Here is a 22,756-nt window from a genome sequence, read left to right as displayed (position 1 = left end):
ATGAGCAGCGCTAGAAGCCTCTCTGCCTCGACATAAAAGCCATATACCAAACCCCCATACAGAAGGAGCTCAGGACACCTACCTGAAGGAGCCCGAGGCAGGAGGAGGACCACTGGCACAATCAATCCCACCTCTTGGGCTCAGCAGGAAAACCCTTATTTCCTAGCTGCTTCCCATCATTCTCCAGCCCCTCTGTCTAAACAAGTCAGCTGAAACCCATAGCCTGGGGGCAGCTGTCCAAATGGAGAGGGATAAAGCAGCTGTGTTTTGGCCAGATCTGACTGAAAACCCCAGTCCTACAGTCAGCAGTGCACCATCTCATCAGCTGGTGAAAATCAGCTCCACGTGCCCATCATAGGTGCAACTGTAGGAATTTGCATCCTGCAAGGCTCTGTTGAATGCATCCTGGCTTCCTTTTCAGTGTCAAAAACAAAGCTTGTTATTTGCTGAGGTTTGGGATAGGGGGTGGGGACATGACAGCAAGATCCTGAAATGTTTAAATAAATGGAGGCAGCAGTGTTTTGAAGTACTGCTTGTTCCTCATGAGACTTTGCTCAAAAAAAAAAAAAAAAAAAAAAAAGGATAAAAACGTGTGGCCTTGTGACTTTTTTTATAAAACCCTGCTGTATTAGAAAGTTCAAAATATAAACAGCTGCTTTTACTGACTACATCAGTGCAGCTGGGCTGCCTAATCCTTGGGTAGCAGCGCTTATAAATACTGCTCAGACAGGCAGGTTAGATCAGATTTTCCCATGAGCTCACCCAGGACGGTTGGCTTTCATGGACAGGCATGCTGTTATCTCTTTTAGCAGCCAGCGTTTTAACAGCCGGCTTTTGAAAGCCAGCCACAGTTTTCAAAGAGTCAGTCCTGGGGAGGAGGAGAAGGAGGTGGCAGAGGAGAGTATCTTTCATCACAAAGCTGACACAGGAGAAGCTGTGCCTGGATTGATGCCACTGGAGAATGTATCACTCACTGTCAGGCAGAGCCGGGCCATTTCCAACAGGCAGCGACGAAGCTGCTGCAGAGCCCTGGGCTCTCCCTGGTGGGCACAGGCCTGTTGAGACCAAAGTGCCCCTGGAAAACTGGAACCTGTTTTTGCCCCCGGGGTACAGTGTAGCAACAAAGGATATGGGGCTAACCTCCTCCCTCTGCATCCCTGAGAGCATCCCAGCACCTCGGTATTCAAGGGACGGGGTCTTCCCACTGCAACCCCTCACCCTAGAAACACCAGTAGGGGAGGACAGAGAGATGGGATGTGCACATTTCAACGAGGATTGTTCACCTTATCATATAATCCGGGCTTTTTAACGTCAAAGGGCAGTAATGTTTCCAGTTGGACCTCCTGGCACTGTGGTTCCTGCCCCTCAAGGAGATTTATCCCAGTGGCATGGTCACCTCCATGAAGGGCGACACACCCTTGGCTAGAGAAAAGCATCTTGCAAAGAAATTATTTGCGGTAGAAACAATAAAATGAAGATGCATTATCAGTAGAGCTTAAATTGTAGGAGGATGACTAATCAGGGCCCAGCTTTGGATGGCCTCTGTGGGCTGTGCCTGGCAAGAAAGCGTTAACCCAAACCTCCTCAGCCAAGACACACAGAAAATCACCTCCAGTTCCGCTGCCTTTGAGCCGATCACTACAGAGGTGTTTCAGAACAGCAACCACAGGGCTGCAGCCCCAGGGAGAAATGAATCCATCAGGAGTGAGAGGGGAGAAGTCCCGCAAGAAGAGCAGATTAAGGAGTGTTCTGAGGAGCGCAGCGCACGGCCCGATGGTGTCGGAGCCGCCTCAGCGCCCGCCCTGCGCTCTCCTCAGTCCGGCGCTGCAAGAGCCGTCATTGCAGCTGCGGGGTACGAGCTGCCCTTCCTGTCAGGAGCCGTTCCGTGGCAATCTTGCTCGGGGCGTTCGGCTGATGTATCAGGAGAGCCCCGAGGAGACGAGGGAGGTGACATTATTGCTGCGCGGAAGAAAAGTGCAGATAATGAAAACTGTGGCTGTGTCAACAGTGCTGCTGAGGGAAGGCTTTTTCCTCTCTATGTTTCTATTTATTCAAAAAAAGAAGCAAATCTCCAAGTGCTGGGAAAAGAAAAAGTGTTTTTATGGGAGTCCACTAATAAATGCAGCCAACATGAAGCCATTTGAGCTTGCTGGCTCCACTAGAGTTAAACCCAATGTGTCTGTCAGTGAAGGATGCTGGGCAAAAGGGCCTTCACCCACATTTCCTTGTCTGTCCTTATAGTGATCCCAGTGGCGCCATCCCAGCTGAAAAAAAGAAGTTGAAAAAAAGCCACTACATCTGCATGTATACTCAGGAGGGGCCAGTGCATAATAGTTCCCTGATGAGGGTCTGAGCTGCAGCCACAGACCCAGCCCAGAACAGACTTGCACCCAGCAACCCCACAGGGCACAGAAGCTCCCTTTCTTTCCTGAACACCATCAAGACTGAGAAAAAAAAGCCAAAGCTCAGGTCTTCATAGCACCCTTCCAACTTCAAGGAAGTCAGTAGTGAACAGTGGGACAGGGTTAGTTTTGGTCCATTTGGATCACAAAGTGCAGAGGCGAAAATTTCATTTGCCAAAAAATGGGTAATCCACCTAGATGATTTCTGCCAGAGGGCACGAGCTGTCTTTAATTTCCAATTGCCAAGGGCTGCAGTAAGAGAGGGGAGAGAAGGATGGTCATTGAGAGGCCTGTGTTCTCAGGAGAAAAGACTTCATCCCTCTCTGCCTCTCTCTCAGCCAATTTCAGCTGAATTCAAAGGAGTCTCAGAGGTGTAAGTCTCAGAAACAATTGAGCTTTCACATGACTGATGAGACATAGCAGCCTGGGAGAATAAGAGATCACAGGGAAAAGCACATGGCCAAGACCAGGCACAACTGGCCAGTGGGTCAACAATGCCATTTGTCTGAATGGCCCCTACCTGGACACTTGAGGAACATGGCCAGGCAGCCAGGGGAAGGGAGCAGAGGCACAGCCTTCCCAGGGTCCACTAGGTCTTCTGCTCATGGGGCGTAACTTCAAACAATACAGGATATTGCTGGGGGGAGGAAACAATTTCAAAGTCATTTTCTGTGACTGCTTTCTTTGACAGGGCATTTCCATGCTTTAGATAGAGACTCAGCATCAAATTCCTTGGCTGCAGTTTGAAGGCACATTATCTAGGTTGGAAACAATCTCCCTGTTTTCAGAGGTGATGGGGATTTGTCCTGTATGCTACACGAACATACCATTTCCAGCACAGGGTTGCACACCTTCCTGCAGCAAGATCCAGTAAGAGCTGTAGGCTTCATACAGCAATATCTGGCAGCTGATCACACTGATCCTTTGAGCCTTAATTAATGAAAAACTGAGAGTAAGCTAATCACTTTCAGATATAGTTATAACAGTTTCGTATTACATCAGGATGAATACCTATCAGTTCGACAAGATTACAGGCAAAAAGTGGGGAAGAGAAGAAAAATTCCTTCACTTTTGCACAAAGAAAAAAAAAAAAAAGAGAGAGAGAGAGAAACAAAACAAACAGATGCCATCTCTTCTTTCACATCCCATTACAGAGATTCCTGGAAAGAAAATACCCAGCCCTACAAGGATCTCCATTAAAAGACAGATTCAGTTTCTGTCACTTCTGACATGGAAGTGCATGCAGAAGTAATGAAGATTTGCTTTCCTTACGGTTCTCTGTACATAGATGCTGGTAATTGTTCTCACGAAGCAGTGGGGCATTCTTCTTTGTGGAAAAAATCAATAAATATTTAATTCATAAATGCAAGAGAGGTGATGAGCAAAATATACAACTAATAAAGATAAATGGCTTTCATACTCATGAAGAAGTCTCATAAAGAGTCAGTGGAAAAAGTGTCCCTGCTGAGCAAAGAGAACAAAATAAATGGGAGATTATATACTGCAAACACAGCATTGAATTAAAAAAAAAAGTCAAACAAACAAACAAAAAAACCCCAAAACCACAAAAGAAAACAACATTAATGCATCATTAATGCTGAGTGTTTAAATCTACAGAAACCAGTACAACATAAAGGAAGATTCCTGAGGCAACATTAATTGTGACTTATTGTGGGCTCTGTTATTGATAATTGCATACATCCAACTGCATAAACAAATTGCCAAAGCTGTACACAACTGGAATGCAAATAAGGAATGTGCAGTCATGTACTTTCTCCGACACTGTGAGACCCAGCAGGCAACATGTGCAGCAGGAACAACTTATGGGTCACCTACAGATGCACACACATGTATATATCTTCCATGGACCAGCACAAGGCAAAAATTCCACCCACAGTACTTTCAACATAAGTTATTTGTGTTTATTTATTGGCAAGCAAGTTAAAGATGGGGCTAACAATGCATTCTTTTAGTGCTTGCATAATTTAATTTGTTTCATCTGTTGTATCTGAAAATGCTGGGACACAACAAGAATGCAACACTCCCTAAGTGGTAAAGTACTTCTATTTAGTCATTTCTGTGGCCAAATGAAAACTGTGTTATTTCATGTCCCATACTGCCAGTAAAGCCGCAGCTGAGCTAACATGCTCCAATCCCTATGCCTGTTTTCCAAAGCACAACATCCTGGGGACATATTCTCTAAATTCCCTGCAAAGGCTTTGAACTACATGAATGCAGCCCAGAGAAAGAGCCTCATCCATCAGTGGTGCTGTGCCAAAAAGGCCAGGGTCTGTCTTGGCTCCAGCAAGTAACATTTTACCTTTTCGGCACCAGGCAGCCACAACTTTGCAAATGGCACTCAAGTTGATGCTGGAGGGGGGTATTATTTGCATCACTGAGATTCCCAGAAACCCCAAAGGAGATCAGATTCCTGCTGCAAGTACAAAGGAAATTGCCCTTCATGTCCAGGTAGGCCATTAACCTTTCAGAGAAGGGGTAAAGTGTCAGTGGGTCATCCTCTCAAACAATTCCCATTTCACAGGGGAAAAACTGACCCTTCTACTGAATGCGGTGGATTGAAGATGGAATTTTGGTGTTCTGACATTTTGTTAAAAATTAAATCAAGCTCAAAAAAGTGATCCCAAACAGTTTATCAAATTACCCAAAGTTGCACACTGTGACAGAACCCAGAGGTGCCTCTCTTCCCCACTGGCATTTCCCATGACTAGCCAGTCCCTCCCCACCTTTTGTGCCTCCTCTTTAATCAGAAAAAAAATAATGGAAGTGCTCATGTAGTGTTGCATCTTCTTTTTACTTTTGCTTCCAGGCTCCCCTGCATCTGAGCATGGGGTGAAACAGACAGGGGGGACATTCTGCTTAGATGATTTAACTAATCTCATGCAAATGTACTCAGCAGTCTTGGTACCCATTGTGTTTTCACCTACATAATGGCCAAGACAGCTGAATATAGCTTTTTCCAAGGATAATAGCATTTTTATGCATTATTCCTTAAAGCTTTTTGTGCTCACACACTGAAAAACAGCTCCAGCTGAGCAATAGCTGAAGTCAATATACTCAGTCTCTGTCCAGGTAATTATGCATCCTCCTCCCATGCTAGGTTAAGAAAATATGATAATGATACGACATCATTAACATGTCTATTTCCCCTCCCCCTTTTCTTACTTTCAGCATGTGCAATGGAAACTGCAGTTAAACATTTATTATCACATATTTTCTGGCATATATTGCTACTTATCCTACATTTGAGAAACAGGAAAGATTTTGCAGGCAAGACAAAACACAAAAGAACTGGTTCAAACCAGAAAACAATACACTTACCTCTCCTGAATTTATGTGATTTACTGATTTCTTAATTGTCTGAGTCCAGAAGAAAAGAAAAGGACAAAAAAGCCCCCCCCCCCCCCCGCCAAATATATATAATATATATATATGTAGTTTCCTTTAGTAATAGAAGCAAAACCACTCAATAATGGTAATGGAAGAGTTGTCAGCTCCTCTTCCACATCCTTCACCAATTCTCAGGTTAATCTGCCAGTGATAAAATCCACCTTGATATATCTTCTTCCCAAGGAACTAGGATTGGTTGTGAAAGTGAATGTTAGTGGTTTTTCCCCTTTTCAGTTCTGATCAGGTGTTGCTCCTGCCCATGCTCACGGGTTGACCAATGCACAAAGACTTTTGAGTAAATATTGGGATTTCAAATCTGAGACCAAGGGAACTGGAGGATTTGGTGGAGGGAGTAGGTGGATTGCATATGAGAAGACAATCAGCTCATGGCCACCTGAACAATTACCTGGAAAAGCTTCAGCAATGTGGCACCTGCAATAACATTCCAGAAAGCCACAACTTCCATAGAGGTCCAGCATATTAAACCTGGCTGTAAAAAAGGAATGATAGCAGACTAACAAAAAACATAAGCGCTTGAATTTTGTAATAACCAGCCTTTAACTTATGCTCCTGAGAGAGCACTCTGACTGTTGATCTATCTACAACTGACCTTTCAATCCATTGGCTTCCATGAGCTTTAGGAAATTCCTGTGGATTTTGACAGCTGTTGGCTTATATCCAAGGTCCATGCCTTACAAAAGCATAAAACCCATTTTGATGCTTTAAACAGATATGGAGAAAGCTCCAGCCCCCCACCCTCTGACTGCAAAAATGTGACTGCTTTCATTGTAGGGTGTCTCATGCTGTTTGATCATTGTTCAGCATCTTTCAAGTTAGCTCCATTAGGAGGAGAAATTGCTGAGGGATTCAGGTAATTTGATGTAAACCTGTTGATTTTAAAAAGAAAAAGAAATACAAAAGCCTTGAAGACAGTCTGAATCAAATCAGAGATAATTTATCATTTTCTGGTCTGCACTTGTATTTTTTATAAGAATTTTCAACCATCTCTCCAAATTGTGTTTCCAACTTTTTTCTTCTGTCTCCAGGACTTTCTATATCCTATTTTTCCTGCTGTTCCCTGGCTATTCAGGTTGGCAACACACTCGAGTAACAGTATCTTATTGCTTAGATCTTAATTTGAGCCCTGGAAAAATACTTCCACCTCTTTCTGCTTCTTGTTAATTATCCAGAGCCTATGTTTTGGGCACTGAATCCATTCACATTTATTCCAGAAAAGGAGATTATCATCTTCCTTCTTGTCTCCTGAATGAAAGACACCATCACACTGACACGCTTTAATTAAGTTTTACCTAACCACCAAGAATTTCGGACATGGTTTAAGAGAGATTATATCAGCACAGATAAAACAAATTTAAAATAAATTAATTATGGAGCCAAAAAGCTTCCCAAAATGGAAAGAACTTGCAACAGCAGCCTGGTTCGCTCTGTGGTGACATAAAAGCCCATATGGATTGAGTGAATGCCTGGTGAATGTACAGTAGCCACTTCTCCCAGGTGTCTGCTGGAGGTGGGAGGGGTAATTCGAGGAGCAAGTCACTCTGACAACAGATATGAGCCCAAATATCCTCCTTTAGTAGGGCTAAAAGGAGAAAGCAGTGGACTTCATTTGTAATACTCTTTTAGTAAATTTCACCCAGGTGCATGGAAACATTCCTGAATTGTTACATGGAGATCAAAACCAGCTCTATCAGAATGACCCTCATTTGGGCCTTTAACTTCTGCTTAATGCTTGTGCTTCAGAGCAGCTTACTTTGCAAGGCTGTGAATGTGCCTCACCATGTGCAGCTTCTTCAACCTCCAACTTCAGGAACTTCCAAATACACTGTAAGAAAGCAGCTTATGATGAAGCAAAGTTACTAACAGGATTCTTGGAGAATGCAAGATGAATGCTAGAGAAGAGTTTCAAATTACTGGAAAATTAAAATACTGTTGGGAGGTTGGGGTTTTTTTTTTCTGGTTTTTTTGGGGGGTTTTTTTTTGGGTTTTTTTTTTTTGTTGTTTGTTTTTTTGGGTTTGTTTTTTTTTTTTTTTTTTTTTGGCCAAATCTTATTTTCAATTAAACCATTTAGTGAAAGCAACATTTGGCCATAGCAGACAGTGATTTTCACGGAACAGCAATAAAATATTTAGCATGCTTCTGTTCCCAAAAATTAAAAACAAACCAGAACAAAATGCACAAAACAAAACATTGTGCTGAAATGGGCAGACTAGATTAGTCTTTTGCTGCAATACCTCTGGTTTTGCCCTTTGTCTGAGAAATTCTAGGCAACAGACAATTCCCACTTCATCAATAGGAGCTGGGGATGCTCCATCTGTGATGAGCTCTCATCTGTTTACAGTCCTGCTTACAGCTGCCATCCCGATTTAAAAGCATTCTATGAGAAAGATTTTCTTGTTTACAAGCTCGCTTAGCCAGACTCTGGTCCTCCTGGTCACTTAAGCACACATTTAACCAAAGTGCAGGAGCAGATTCCCAAACTTAAGAGAGGCCCTGACACTGTGAGCAGGGCCAGGTTGTTTGAAGTTAAGCACATGCTTAAGTGCTCTGCTGGATTTTTGCCCAAGCTGCCAATCTTTTATAGTTAATCATTTATCACCCCACTTATGTTCTGGTAGTTATGCTTCAGTGTGCAAATATGTAAATTGCTTTCATAAAGCTCCATGCGCTGAGCACAAATAATGCTTCCTCAGCCCTTTGCAGTTTTCCAGTCCTGTGACACCTCAGATAGATCAAGCGACACTTAGAACGGGCAAGAAAGTTACTTCTCCCTTAATTAAACAGAATCATTACTGTGTTCGTCTTCTTAATGGTGAGGCACATTCACAGACTTGCAAAGTAAGCAAATAAATAATGCCAGTTAGCTCTATCCTGACAAGTATCACAAATTTTGCCTCTAGAAACATGTACACCGATCCATCTTCCTCCTCCACTCCCAGAGTGAGAAAGAGATCTAGCTGTTCAACAGATCATAAGCATATTTGCATAACTCTGGCACAGATTAAGTTAAATCACTGCCTACAAGGGTATTTGCAATGCATCACAAGGTAATTCTCCCAAACACTAGTGACCATTTTAATTTTTCTTTCCCTCCTGAGGTTAATTGCTGTGAACTACAGGGGAATGTCACCTCCACTTACCTGTGTTCTGTTGCTTTGTATTCACAGCTGCTGTGGTTTTTCACAAAGAATTAAAATTGCCACAAGGAGAGAAATATAGTTACTGCCATTCAGTTCCAATATATTTATTGGAATGATAGGCAGCAATAGTGCCTCACTGAAAGAGAGCCTTAAAACACAATTAGTTGCAGTTCTATAAATTGCAGAGACAGTTATTCTGCGCTCCTGCCCGTGGGCCTTCCATGCACCCACTAATGAAAAGGCTGCTTTTCCCCAGATGTCAGGTACTTTTGCAAGAAATGAGCAGCAGGAAGGGAAAATGACAGAGTCTGTTCCCTTGCTCTGTAGAGCAACTTTTTGTAAAAATTTATTCTCTGTCAAGCAAACTGCCTGGAATAAAAACCCTCAGTCAGCTACATTTTCTAAGAGGAAGCTTGAACACTGCTCAGATTGAGTCATATTAAAACAAATTAACACTGACAGCTGGTCTCACAATCATTACTTGAAAAAAAAACGAAACCTCAAACTTTACATGTAAATTAACAAAAAACCCAACTCCTAAACAAACAAAGCAGCAGACTAACCAAATGGGCTCTCCCATGACAGACCAGCTACCATCATGACCCACTGAACAGGACAAAACTCATCCCCTGAACTGCCCTGGGTTTGGGCGCTGACTGCAAAATGCTCCTAAGATCCTCCTGCAGAGTTGGGCTGGAAGATAAGGTCCTGGGCCACCCAGGGCACAGATTGCTGAAGAAGCAAAAGTAGGAGAGATTCTGAAGGGAAACCCTTGTGCTTGGGAAAACAAAATTTTAGGCAGGGTTCACTGCATGGTTGTTTTGGGATTGGTGGGGAAATAAAGCCCCAGGAAATGAGTAGCCTCAGACAAATTTCAGAAGGCTTATGTTCAGTTCAGGTCCTGGATGGAGATTTGGCCATCATCCCAAATACTAGGAGGTTTTCCTGCACTATGTAATTCTTTAAAAATGGCACGCATGTTAATTTCTTCTTTTGGTTGTAACCACCAGTTAATTATCAAGTTACATTAAAGCAAGTAAGTCTGTAGCATTTTAAAGGAAATATAATGTGTTAAAGTAGGTTAGAAAAGACACAGAAAGATACCACTTATATGCAAAAATGCATGGTGATGAAACAGGTATTTTCCTTTCACAGTAGGTCAGATGTAACAAGCCCTTGATGGAAAATATCCACTCACTTCTGGAGAGCTAGTAAGATGGAGACACAAATATCTGAGCAGCTAAATATAGTTCTGGATAGCAGTGCTTTGTACAGTAAGTTCTAGTGTCTCTTAATATGGAAATTGATACAAAAATAAAATCACAGCATTTTCAGTCTGTCTCTGCTTGTGTGCTCACCACGACTCACACCACCAAATTTCAGCCTCTGTTGAAATTACTCTGCAGTTTTTGTCTTGCACTGCCTCACATGCCAAGAAGGCAGAATAATGATGTCCATCACTAAAAGGCCACATCTATTGAGATATATAAAGGTTACCCCACAGAAAGTCAATATGAGAACTGCACTGAGAATGCCTTGTCCTTCAGCATTTCCACAAAAGCAATAAGCTAAGTTTAATTAGAGGAGTCTAGGTCTTGGTCAGAGGTTTCCCCGGCCCTAAATGCCAGTGGTTCAATTGTGCAATGTTTGTTACTAGACCTGTGCCCTTTGGATCAGCTTGTGTTTGCTGAAGCTTGGAGCCAGGCTTGGACAGGTACTGCTGGAGCTGCAAACCCCTGGAGAAGGAAGAGGAGGCAGTGGGAACAGTGAAGAGCTGTGGTAGTGACACCTGGCTTTCTCATATTTCTTCTACCTTCTCACTTTGAGGCAAAAAACTTTGTACCCAGGTGTGATTGCTTTTGCAGTGATTTAAATTTAAATTCCCCAGACCTGATTCTACACCACCCTGTCCCTTGCTTAACCACTGGCCCCAGCATCGGGTGTGCAGGACTTGGTGGCTGTACACTGGGTCACAGGACAGTTCAGGTCAGGAAGGGGCTCCTTGCAGCAGAGGCAACACCCCTAGAAGGAGGGTGCAGATGGCAGGAAATTCAGAGTAGAAGTGAGCTCCATCCCTGGCCGTGTCCCCCTGCAGTCGCAGATGGCTGGGGGGAACTTGGTCCTGGTGCTTTTTCTCCCCGTTGCAGAGAAAGCACTGGATGATATCCAGCCTTTACTAACAGGCTTGTCAGCAGTATTGACCTGAGCAAAAAGTAAACCTTTAAGTCAACTTCACTTTATGTAACATTAGAGGCATTTGCTCTTACAACTCACATGGAAAATAAAATGCAAACAAAACAAGGTGTGTTGTCACTGCCTTTACATTATCCACCTTCAAAGTTAGAAAGTTATGCCAAGCGTAAGTCAATAAATAAACAAATAATGAAAACATCAACAAGCTTGATTTCAAAGGTCATGGGAAGAGGGAGAGTGCCACGCTTTCAGCCTTCTTCCTCTTTTCAGTCCTCAAATGCTACAATACTGTGCCCTGCCCTGGGGTGAGGAGGGAGCTCTTGCAGGAAGCAGCCGAATTCAGAGCCTCTGTAAGCAGATGCACTGGATTCTACACATCCATATGAACATAACTAGTCCAAGAGAGACCAGAGAGAACTGCAAATAATTTGGTGACCACCAGCTGCTGTGACAGTCAGTCCCAGCTCACCACAAGCCCTGTGTCGTGGATGGATAACCAGGACTGATCTGGGGTTGTACCACACACCTGGCAGGTCTGCAAGACAGGTTCCCAGACCTTCCCCAGCCATAGAAGCTCACCAAGCAGCTTCCCAAAGACAACACACAGGAGAAGACAGTTTTTCACCTTCAGGCTGGATGAAGGCATCTGGAGATGTCCCACCACTGTGACACACAGCACATTCCCAAGCAGGTGCAAGACAGGAATTCTTCCTTCCCTACCACAACTATATCTCCCAAAAATATTCTCTTCAGCTGGCTCCTGCTCACAGAGCCTCACATCTATCAGATGCAGAAGCATGGCACCCTGCACGCTCTCATCCTTTTTGCCAAAGACATCCTTTTTGCCAAAGTACCCCCACCACTCCAAAGCCACGGGAAAAGGGACTGCAGGGTTCACACAAACAATCTGGAGAAGTAATGAGCATCGCATCCTTACAACTTAGCTGGGGTGGTAAGAGCTGAAAAAACATGTGCATTGTGCCTTCTCCAAACCAGATACCACAGTTTAAGGTTTGGGTGAGACCATGAATGTTCATTCATATCATTGTTCTCATTCAAAAATGTGAAGACTGTTTCAGACTTACAACTAACAAACACGGCATGCATTGAAATTGCCAAAGCTTGAAAAATCTGATTTACTCTGTGAGGGAGAAGGGGAAGTTATTTAGTTCGAGTCATAAGAGGTCTTGATACAATCTAAGCTTCATCATTTCTGAAGAAACAGCTCACTCCCTGGGCAGGTATCAAAAGGCTGCTGTGTACAGCTTTGGTAACAAAAAAGGAGAGAACAATTCCTAGTGCTGAAGATTACAAGACCTTTGTATCAGCTGCTCTTCAGTATAGTTTCTCTTTCATTACACCACCTGATGGGCACTCTAGGTTTATGGTTAGACCTTCAGGGATCCATGGATCTGAAATCAGGAAGAAAGAAGCTTTGCAGAGGTTTTTAGTTTAAAAAAAATTTAAAATTTTGCCACCCTTGGCATGAATAACAATGTCCATCTACTTGCCTTTTCCAGCCTTAGGTTTTCACTCTCTGGAGCCTCACCTGCTCCAAAGTCAGAGACTGTGCAGCTCTGCTGCAGGTGAAAGAAGGCAGGCAGAAGGGCTTCGGATAAATTCTGCCTTCATATCCTTCATGTGTGCTGGAAGCCTCTGCTGGCTCAGAACTCCCCTTCTGTGGTCTGAATCCTGTCAAAACCCCATGAAGAGGGATGATGATGCTTGAAGACCCACAAGTAGAAGAAAAGAAAGCTTAAACCCATCCAAACACAGAATTTTACTCCCTACCTTAGCTGCTAAGGTTGGGGAGGACATTTTATTGCCAATGCCATTTGTTTCTGGAGAACACGCATCTGTGGGAGGGAAGAGTCAACTTTGTCACACACCCCATGGGGCTGTGTAAAGTAGCTGAGTGGGAGAATTTTTGACACCTCTCCATGCTGGAGTCAACCCAGAAGTGCAGGCCAAAACTCCAGCAAGAGCCTCCCCTGGGGAGACATGAGAATAGCACAGCCAATTCTGCCTCTCCATGAGAGCTGCTCTCCAGCACTCCCATGGCCTCTGACAGAAACTGAATTCACAAATGGCACAGAAATGCAAGGAACCAGAGGGGGAAAGGGAAAGGGCAGCTGAGGTTGCTGCCACCATGGCCCAACCAGAGCAAATGGCAAACAAGAACAAACCCCTGCAGAGCAGCACTGGGGAAAAATAACACGCATATTGCAAATATTCCCCGGTGCTCATTGTCCCCTTTCTTCTCTTACAAGGAACAATGTAAGAAACAAAACTCACTTTGGAGAAAAAGGTGCTATGGAAACCGTAAGCAGAAAGAGTAACTGATGCAGGTTGCACTTGCACATTCATTTCCACTTGCCTGCATACCAGAGTATATAGATTATTCCTACCACCACAGATGAGCAGCACCAGACGCAGTGGGCTGAGATGCTGTTTTATTATCAGCCCCCTGTGGTAAAAAAAGGCATCAAACTTAACCTTCTCTGCATTCTCCCAAGGACCCTACAGTGCCAGCAGTATGTACCTCCCAACAGGTAGGACATCCACTTTGTCTTGTCATAGATACAAGCAGTTTTGATGAGCTTGCAGAAGGCGTGACTTAGGGGTGGCAGCCCTGTGAGTCCCACATTCCCAATTTTTCAGTCAATTTCTTCACATCAATGCCAGCTGTTCAGCTGCTCGCATGAGTGAATTTGTTCTACAAACAGTAGTTCTGCAAAGCAGTCACTCCAGCAGTGGGGACTGGGATGGTCAATGGCTTAGAGCTTTGTGTACTGAAGGGAAGCACTGTGGACAGAGGTCTCAAGACATCAGCTAGGTCACAGAAAGCTGAGGATGCAGTAAGTATCCACAATGATACAGTGTGCTGTATCACACTTGTGGAGTGAGGCTGAGGTGAGGATAGCTCTTCGCAGCAGACACTCACTGGATCCTGGAACAAGTGTGGCACCTTCCCATGCCTATACAGAGACTTTGCCATAGTGGCAACTTTCCAGCTGCTCATGGCTGCTCCTTGCCTTGGCTGTAGGGTACAACCACCAGCACCAGGCACATGTCCACCTTGAGGCGTGCAGTCTGCAGGTACAGCCTGTAACAAATGCAAAATATCTGAGACTGAGGCCAACTGTGAGGCAATGTGCCCAATAAGACCATTGGACCACCACCTAGTGGAAAAAATTACTCCCTTAACAGTACTCAGACACTCTCACGAGGTACTCTGAAGCTGCATGGATGAGGATGACTGCAGGCCTGTGATGCTATTTTTTCTAGTACCCAACAAGCAGATGGAGGTTTGTAACCGGTTTTTCCCAGCCAAACTTCCTGCAGAGGGATGACCAGTTTTCAGAGTGTTTAACAGACATGTGACCATGGCCAAATGCCAGATGGCTGGAAAGAGCATTGGAGGAGCCCCCATGATGCATGTCTAGCCTTGGCTGCCAGCATCATGCACCATATGTATTAGCTCCTGGATAGAAAGGCCTGGCTACTACTTGGGAGTGTGACACAGGGATATTACACAGCACAATTTTTAGTGATGCCATCATAGAATGGGCCAGAATGAACAAAATTTTTTTCTCTTCCCTGCTTCTCACTTGTAATCAGTACACAGGGAATCTGCATTAGATTCATTTTGCAGCCATTACTGATGCTTGTAATCAGGAGCAGAACACAAATGGAAAGAAAAATAAGCAAACAAAAAAAAAAAGCCTCTACATGGCATCACTTTCTGAAAACCAGCAACTCCAGCTGCAGTTTCATGACCTCTTTATGCTGATCTAACTCTGGGCTGCTATGGAAACAATCAGCCCTAACCTTCCTGTTCACCCTGTCACGAGCTGGCCCAGGGAATTTGCCTGCTATTTAACCAGGTTCCTTTTCATTTGGATCAGCTACCTGAGTGTCATACTGCTCAGCCTGCCCAAGCTCAGGAGGCAGCAGGAGAGCACAGTCAGCAGCAGCAATTCACAGCAGGATGAGCTGAAAGATGATGTCTTATAGCAACAGTCTCACAGCACACCAGCCTTAACCTGCCTCAAGATATTCTCACCGGCACGCTGACACGGCTTGCAAAAAGCACAGCCCGTTTCAGAGATATTCCAACACGTGTGCCACGTAAGGTACACACAAACCAGCGATCTGCCCAGACTGATTTCATTCATGCCTTAGTTTGGGAGGTGCTTATGCAAGACATGAAATGAAGCTAGAACTTTGCAGACTCCTAATGAGAGTATGTATAAACAAACAGCTGGCAGCCAAGTTATAACAACAAAAAAAGAAAAAACACCCACCTCCCCAAAAAACACAACCCAAAAGACACCTGCCTATGTATTTTAAAAACAATTTTGTTGCTGTTTTCATTTTCAAGAAATGTGTACGCTTAAAGAATAAACAGAGGCTTTTTTATTCCCATATTTTAAATGGCAACCCTCAAATGCAAATTTCAGTCATGTGACAGCGTTTAATCTGTATCAGCACAGCACTCTGATCGTTGGATGGGATTTTGGCACTCTAGTCCATTAAACCTTATTTACATTCTGGAGCTGGAGGTTGGTTCAGAGGAAGTCTGAGGATGCTTCATCACATGGAATGGTGCTTATTCCTTCTGGGAAGTCCAAATCTCTGTGTAGTTAACAGCTGGGCCAGTCCATTCATGACCATCATAAATATGGTCAGTGACATCACCAGCACATAGTGGCTGATGCTGCAAGGAAGAGACAGATAAAAAAAGTGAGAGAAAAATACAAATTTGCAGAGTTAAGAAAAAAACCCCTGACATAAATAACCCTCTGAATATTTCTTTTTTCAATTTTAAGTAGGCCTAATTGTTCACCTGAGGTGTAAATTTATATACACTGCTCTTAGAAGACAAGTATTATAGTAGTCCTGTCATGTAAAAAACCAAGTCTCTGACAGAATTAAATGGTGGGGGCAACAGAAAACACAACTGAACATACACCAAGTGAGTAAGAATACCAGGTGTACTTTTCATTCAAATGGATAATTCAGAATATGTGAGTGAAACAACTGCAAAACTTTCATTTGCTGTCAACAATAACACAGAATCTAGAGAGAACTTGCCATCAGGCAGACATTCCTTGGTAGTAAGACAACTCAGACATTTATGTCAGATGAAATGCAATTTTCTAGAGAAAATACTATCCTAGTGACAAATAGCTTTAAGGAAAAAGAGCCAAAAAGCAAAACCCCAATACTTTCTCACTGACTATTGCTAAAATCTGTAGAATTCTGTGTTGTGGTAGCACATGCAAAGAGATTAAAGAGATGAGTTCAAGAGTGGCTAGTAAACACAATATGAAAATGCAGCTTCTGGATTAGGATGTCCTGAAGCCACTAATGATTAAAAGTCTAACAAGCGCAAGCTTGTTCTCCACTTGCTCAAATTCTGTTACCTGAGGTTCACTGGTGTTACAGATGGGCCATTTAGGGTCAGACTAAGATTCAATCCAGGACATTCAGCATTCTTAAATTCAACCCTTAAATGGGTTCAAGGCCCATTTGAAATTAAATCTGGCTAAAGATGTCAAGAATAACAAGAAGGGCTTCTTCAAAGACACAAGGGAAACTATGGAAAATGTGGGCCTGCTACTGAATGGAGCAGGGACCTTTGTAACAGAAGCTGCAGAAAAGGTGGAGATACTGAATGCATTCAGCTTTCACTGCCAAGGCTAGCTCTCAAGAATCCCTGACCCAGGGGATCAGGGAGAAAGTCTGGAGGAAGGCAGACTTTCCCTTCGTGTAGGAGAACTGGATTACAGACCACTCAGTCAAACCTGACATCCACATGTGCAGATGCCTCCTCAGCAATTTCACTGATGGCACGAAGCTGGGAGAAGTGGCCGATACCCCAGACCCCTGTGCAGCCCCTCAGAGGTACCTCAACAGGTTGGAGAGATGGGCAGCAAAGAACTGTCTGGAATTCAACAAAGGCAAATGCAGGGTCCTGCACCTGGGGAAGAATAACCCCATGGACCAGGACAGGCTGGGGGCTGACCTGCTGTATAGCAGCTCTGTAGAGAAGGACCTGGGGTTCCTGGTGGACAACAAGCTGCCCATGAGCCAGCCAGCCATGAGTGTGTCCATGTGGCAGAGAAGGCCAAAGGTATCCTGGGGTACATTAGGAAGAGCATTGCCAGCAGGTGGAGGGAGGTCACCCAGCCCCTCTGCTCAGCCCTGGTGAGGCTGCATATGGAGTGCTGTGTCCAGTTCTGGGGACCTCAGTACAAGAGAGACAGGGAGCTCCTGGAGCAGGTCCAGTGGAGGGCTAAGAGCATGATTAAGGGACTAAGACACTGGAGCATCTCTCTTACAAGGGAAGACTGAGAGAGCTGAGCCTGTTCAGTCTTGAGGAGAAACAAGTGAGAAGGGACCTCTTCAATGTCTATAAGTATCTGAAGGAAGGGTGTCAAAAGGATGGATGCAGGCTCTTCTTGGTGGCGCCAAGCAACAGAAGAAGAGGCAATGGGCACAAACTAGAACACAGTTCCACAGTTCCACCTCAACATGAGGAAGAACTTCTTTACTGTGCAGGTGACTGAGCACCAGAACAGGCTGCCCAGAGAGGCTGTAGAGTCCCTAGATAAAAGCCATCTGGGCACAATCCTGAGTAGTGTGTTCTGGGGGACCCTGCTTGACCAGGGAGGTTGGACTAGGTGACTGCCAGTGGTCCCTTCTCACCTCAAGCATTGTGTGATTCAGTAAGATCTGAATCTGGTACTGCTAATGCAAACCACTAGTCATTCAGAAACCAGAAATCTTCCAAAACCAGTGACATTTCAGGTTAGAGCTGCAGAGGAATCACTGCTGCACCTGTGTCCATTATGCATCCAGTGTGGCTTTGGTTTTTCTTGGGACTACTGAAGAAACTAGCACTCTGACATGAGAGGTACCCATACCTGACGCACCCACAGCTATTATTCCAAAGTAGATGGCTCTTTAGGACAAACAGGGTAACTTCAGGCTCAATGAAGTCTGAGTGTAGTCACAAAAAAGGATTGCAAGGAAGGCTTGCTGGCTTAATGACCTGGAATTTCTGCCAGAGGACTCATTCAGTTTGAGAATGTAGCCACAGAAGAGCAGTAAAGCTCATAACGCCGATGCTATCAATCCTCACAACCCTGAGACTGTGACAACTCTGGCACTAGCCTAGCACAATTTAGACCTGTGAAGTGGAGAAGCACCAGCTCTTCACAAAGCTGGGCTGCTAACCCAGTGTGAGAGTAAAAGTAATCCAAAGAGGTCTTCCACAGCCAGGGTGCCAGCGACCAAAGGACCAAACATGGAAAACATGAAAACAGACTTGATGCATACTGTAAGATTTTTCTGTTTCAGTTGAGTCTGACTACATCTCACAAATGCCTTGCTCAAAATGCATAGTTTTAAGAAATCAATTAGAAAAATCCACCATCATAAAAGGGCCCAGACCTCAATGAGCATAATCAGCAGCAGAGCAGCACATCTACAAGAGCCAAGCTCCTGTCCTGTTTCTGTGGGGAAGGTGTAAGAAGGGACACAGGGAGAGCATGAAGCCAGGCACAAAGCCTACTGTCACCTGGGCAGTGTACTTTGGACTTCATAGTTCACAGCACGTTTACAACAACAAAGATAAACTTCCTCAAGAGCTGCCTTTGAAAGATCACCTGGGTATGTTACAATTTTGGTTTCAGTTCTCCATGGGAAAGGACACATTGACAGATGAAGCTCAAACTCTTGCTGCAGTTATCTTCATGGCATAATGTGGCCTTGGGGACTGTACATTCACCACAGGTAGAGAAGGTTGCTGGCTTCTAAGGGAACAGCCACTCTGGTAAATAGCTGGACACTTAGTGTCTCCTGCCTTACCTTCTCACCTGGCACCAGAATTCTAGTTTTTCATGTAAGCAGCAAACACCATGTTCCTTGTAACTTTCAAAGAAAAATCACAAGCCAAATGAAGACCCTGCCTTTATTCCCATCGATATCCCAACACCATCACAACATGCATGGTCCTCAGACAGACATCTGAGTTCCAGTGCACCCCCAAAAGGAGCTCTTTCAGATGTCATTAGGATTTGGCAGGGCATAGGGAGAAGCTTTCTCAAAGCAAAAAGGTCTCTTCAAACTCTCCTTAGGCACCTGTCAGTTGAGGGACTGGATCCTCCGTACTTTTGTAAAGAAGAGAGTGTTGCACACACTTCTCCCTTGCTATACTGCACAGGTCTGCATAGTTATGGCTCCTTTAATAAAATATCAGACGTTCAAATATATATATATAAAATGCCATAGAGCACAATAAAAACAATTTCAATCTGCTTGTCACATAATTACAAACAGCCAGCATCTTTGGGGCTCTCAGCAACTGGTACTGCACTGTCTGTGCACAGCTCTGCCTGGTAAATTACTTCTTAGGCTTAGGGGTAATGCTGTATTTAAGCAAAAAAAAAAAAAACAAACAAAAAAAAAACCAAAAAAAAAAAAAAAACCAAAAAAAAAAACAAAAAAAAAAACCCACACAACCAAAACAAAACAAAAAAAAACCCCAAAAAAACCCCAACAACAACAAAAAACCCAGACGCTTACAGGTATATGCCAAAACAGCAGCGTCAAGTCTTGATCCTTGTACAATTCAGAACTTGCACCCTTGACTGGATCTGTAGTTACAGTGAAGGAGGTAATTCTCAAAACAAGCTTTCTGCATCAGAAGTCAAACCTGAGCTAATGAGGAGAAGGAGTGAGATTCTAGGCTCCAGGAAAATTAGATCCATGTGGAGGAAGAAGAGCCATTAAAGAGAGAGAATGCACAGTGGGGCAATGTTTATAAAGGATGAGATGGCAGAGGTAGGACATGTGGGGGATCATGGATGATCTACAGTGAGGCAGCACTGTTCAATGGAAAGGTGAGTACCCCTGTATGGATCAATGTCAACAGGCAAAGCTGGTGGTAGGAAAATCTTTTATCAGGTAGAAAGACACCTGTTTCAGTGGCAAGGAACCACAAGGAGAACATATGAGGTACTACCACCTCCTGGCTTCGTGACAGTGTATATTGGTGAGAAAAAAAGAAGAATCAAAGACAAGAAGAATCTAAGTTATTAAAAAAATCAGGGGGATAAAGCAGTGGGAATCAATCTTGCTCCAAAACTAGGCTTTCTCCCAAGACAGGCTAATTCCTAAGATGACAGACCTGATTAGAAGCTGGAAAGACAAGAAGATGGAGTAAGTCACCATAGCAATTAAAACAACTAGGAACAAAATAAGTAAAACAAAACCAACTTGTGCAAAGACTTGGACAAGCACTCTCCAGAAGAGTCCAGAGACATTATTTCTTTGTGACATGCTCTTTGAACTGTTCCCAAGCACACACTGAGACCCCAGATTTAGAGTCTGAATTTTAAGTTCCCTGCTTTTCCAGCCAGGATGCCACACCCTCTCTCCTCAGTTTCACAAAAAAAAAAAAAATCACAAAATTTTTGTTTTAACAGTTCAACCAAGCAGCCCCAGCATCTCAACCCCGAAACTGACTCCGTTATTCCTAAAACCTGAAAAAAGCAGTTTTGTGCTTTATATATGTCCCCTGACCTTTGAAACTGCAGAAGAACAGTTAAGATCATATCTTTATCTTCCAGCAGCTATAAAGAGAAGGAATAGTACAGTATGTGTCTGTATAAAGCTATATAATAGCTATATAAAGAACTTTTAAGGTTTATCTTTACTATCAAGTTATACAACTATTTACAAAGTGCATGCACTGTAAAGATATAGTAGGCTTTAAAGTCTATTTCTCTCTCTTTCTGGAAATTTACAGACAGAGATAGATAAACACCTTTTAAGCTGCAGAGAAATTATTTTAGTGACAAAGAAGCTGAAAAGCTAGCTATTCCATTTGGCTGTTATTCAAAAATAAAACAAACTTCTCATGACCATGTATTACACACTGATACATCAAAAACACTAGGAAAATTACATTATTATTTTTAAGAAATTTAGTGGTGTGTTCTTCTGGGGCATATGATGCAATTCAGGTTACCTCAAGGTATGTAGGGCAAGGTTAAGCACACCTTAGAAGTTTGTGTAAGCTGCTGTTTTGAGTTCTGCATTCCCTGCAAGACTATTATCCCATTATTATACCAAAACAATGAAAAGCACTCTCTGAAAGCCAAGCTTACATTGATTTTGGCATCATCATTACAAAAAGGGACTTTAAAACTTTCTAAAAAGCCATAAATATTTATGGTAATTGATAATTTACTGAGAGGAGGGAATCAGTGGTGCATTGATAATTTACTGAATGCAGTAATACAGGACTATATGTTGGATCAGCATTTCATTAACGAACTGTAAGAATGGAAGAGGTAGAAATCTGTTCCCATTCAAAGACAACACTTATGTCACCTGGTGAATTCCACTGGGAGAATAAAGACATCATATTGTTAAGGCAGATTTGAGGCATGGTAAAATGCCATGTCACATGGTTAAGGCATAGCAGAATAGGATGTAAAAGCCAGGAGTTACGGGTGAAATTTTTAAAAATAAAAAATGTCAGTTCAGTAAACAAACCTTACTTCTGAACAATGAGATCCACTAGGAAAGAAAACATCAAGGTGAAAAAGCAGTGAAGGTCTTTTTACTGCAAGTTTAAAGCCAGCTCATCTACATGAAACTTGACTGTTGGAAAAACCAAATATTGCCTAATAAGTCTCCTAAGTCAACTTGCATATTCTTAGTAAGAGAGAGAAAATAGAGAACTTTTGAACATGGTAATTAGAAAATCTCTGGAAAGCCCATCACTACAAAACAGGATGAGTAAGGAAACACACATCAAAGCTTTACAAATGTGGCACATACATAACTGGACTCTGAGAGACTTTAGAGGAATGAATCTCCAGCAGGCAATTAAGCTGCTGGTTTTCCACCTCTGATTTCACTGATGTGCTAACCAGTAACATAACACAAATCCAGATATTTTTACTGACACATACATACACTCTTCCTATCAGCGTGACAAGAAAAAAAGAAAAATATGAGAGCAGCTGTCCCTAAAGACTTCTCCTATTCTCAGGAAAGCTTTGGCAACACGGAAAATGTTGCCTGTCGTAAGACAGGATATTTTCAGACCTTGCTGTCAAAGCAGCAACAGACAACACTGCAATAAGAGTGCCACAGAGCTGTCACTGCACTTGCAACAGGAGGACAGGAAAGAGCTATGTTAGTATCTCACTCCCACTGGTTTTGGGAATCACCCAAAACCCCTTGAAGCTCATCTTCCATTTCAGGAACAAACAAAAAAAAATCTTCTGCTGTTGCCTGCTAATTTTGCCAAGCCTGAGGATCACACATTAGAAATCTGCTCAGAGGAGTAAGCTCTGGTGCCAAAATAATGCTCATGCTAGATAAAGGAAGGACCACTTAGTTCCGTACCTATGGCTTCACTTCCTTTCTTAAGCAACCTAATTATTTTTCTTATGTGCATATATACACCTACATATAGACATACATAAAGAGACTACAATAAAATAACATAGGTGGTAGAGTCAAGCACTCAAAAGTGAAGTAATGACAGAGGTTGCCTGAACATTATG

General features: G+C 43.2%; 1 protein-coding gene across 1 annotated transcript in view; it reads right to left on the bottom strand.

Annotated features, from left to right (window-relative positions):
* Positions 1-15,558: 15,558 nt before the first annotated feature.
* The window catches only part of PIGN (phosphatidylinositol glycan anchor biosynthesis class N), an 86,149-nt gene continuing 78,951 nt past the window's right edge, over positions 15,559-22,756 (bottom strand). The window contains exon 28 of the mRNA XM_053984037.1: positions 15,559-15,882. Coding sequence (XP_053840012.1) covers positions 15,759-15,882 — 124 coding nt within the window. The 3' untranslated portion in view covers positions 15,559-15,758. The remainder of the gene's footprint in view (positions 15,883-22,756) is intronic.

This window comes from Vidua macroura, chromosome 1 (genome assembly GCF_024509145.1).
Source record: "Vidua macroura isolate BioBank_ID:100142 chromosome 1, ASM2450914v1, whole genome shotgun sequence".
Classification (NCBI taxonomy): domain Eukaryota; kingdom Metazoa; phylum Chordata; class Aves; order Passeriformes; family Viduidae; genus Vidua; species Vidua macroura.
The sequence above is the reverse complement of the archived record's forward strand: the minus strand, read 5'-3'. Positions and strand labels throughout refer to the sequence as shown.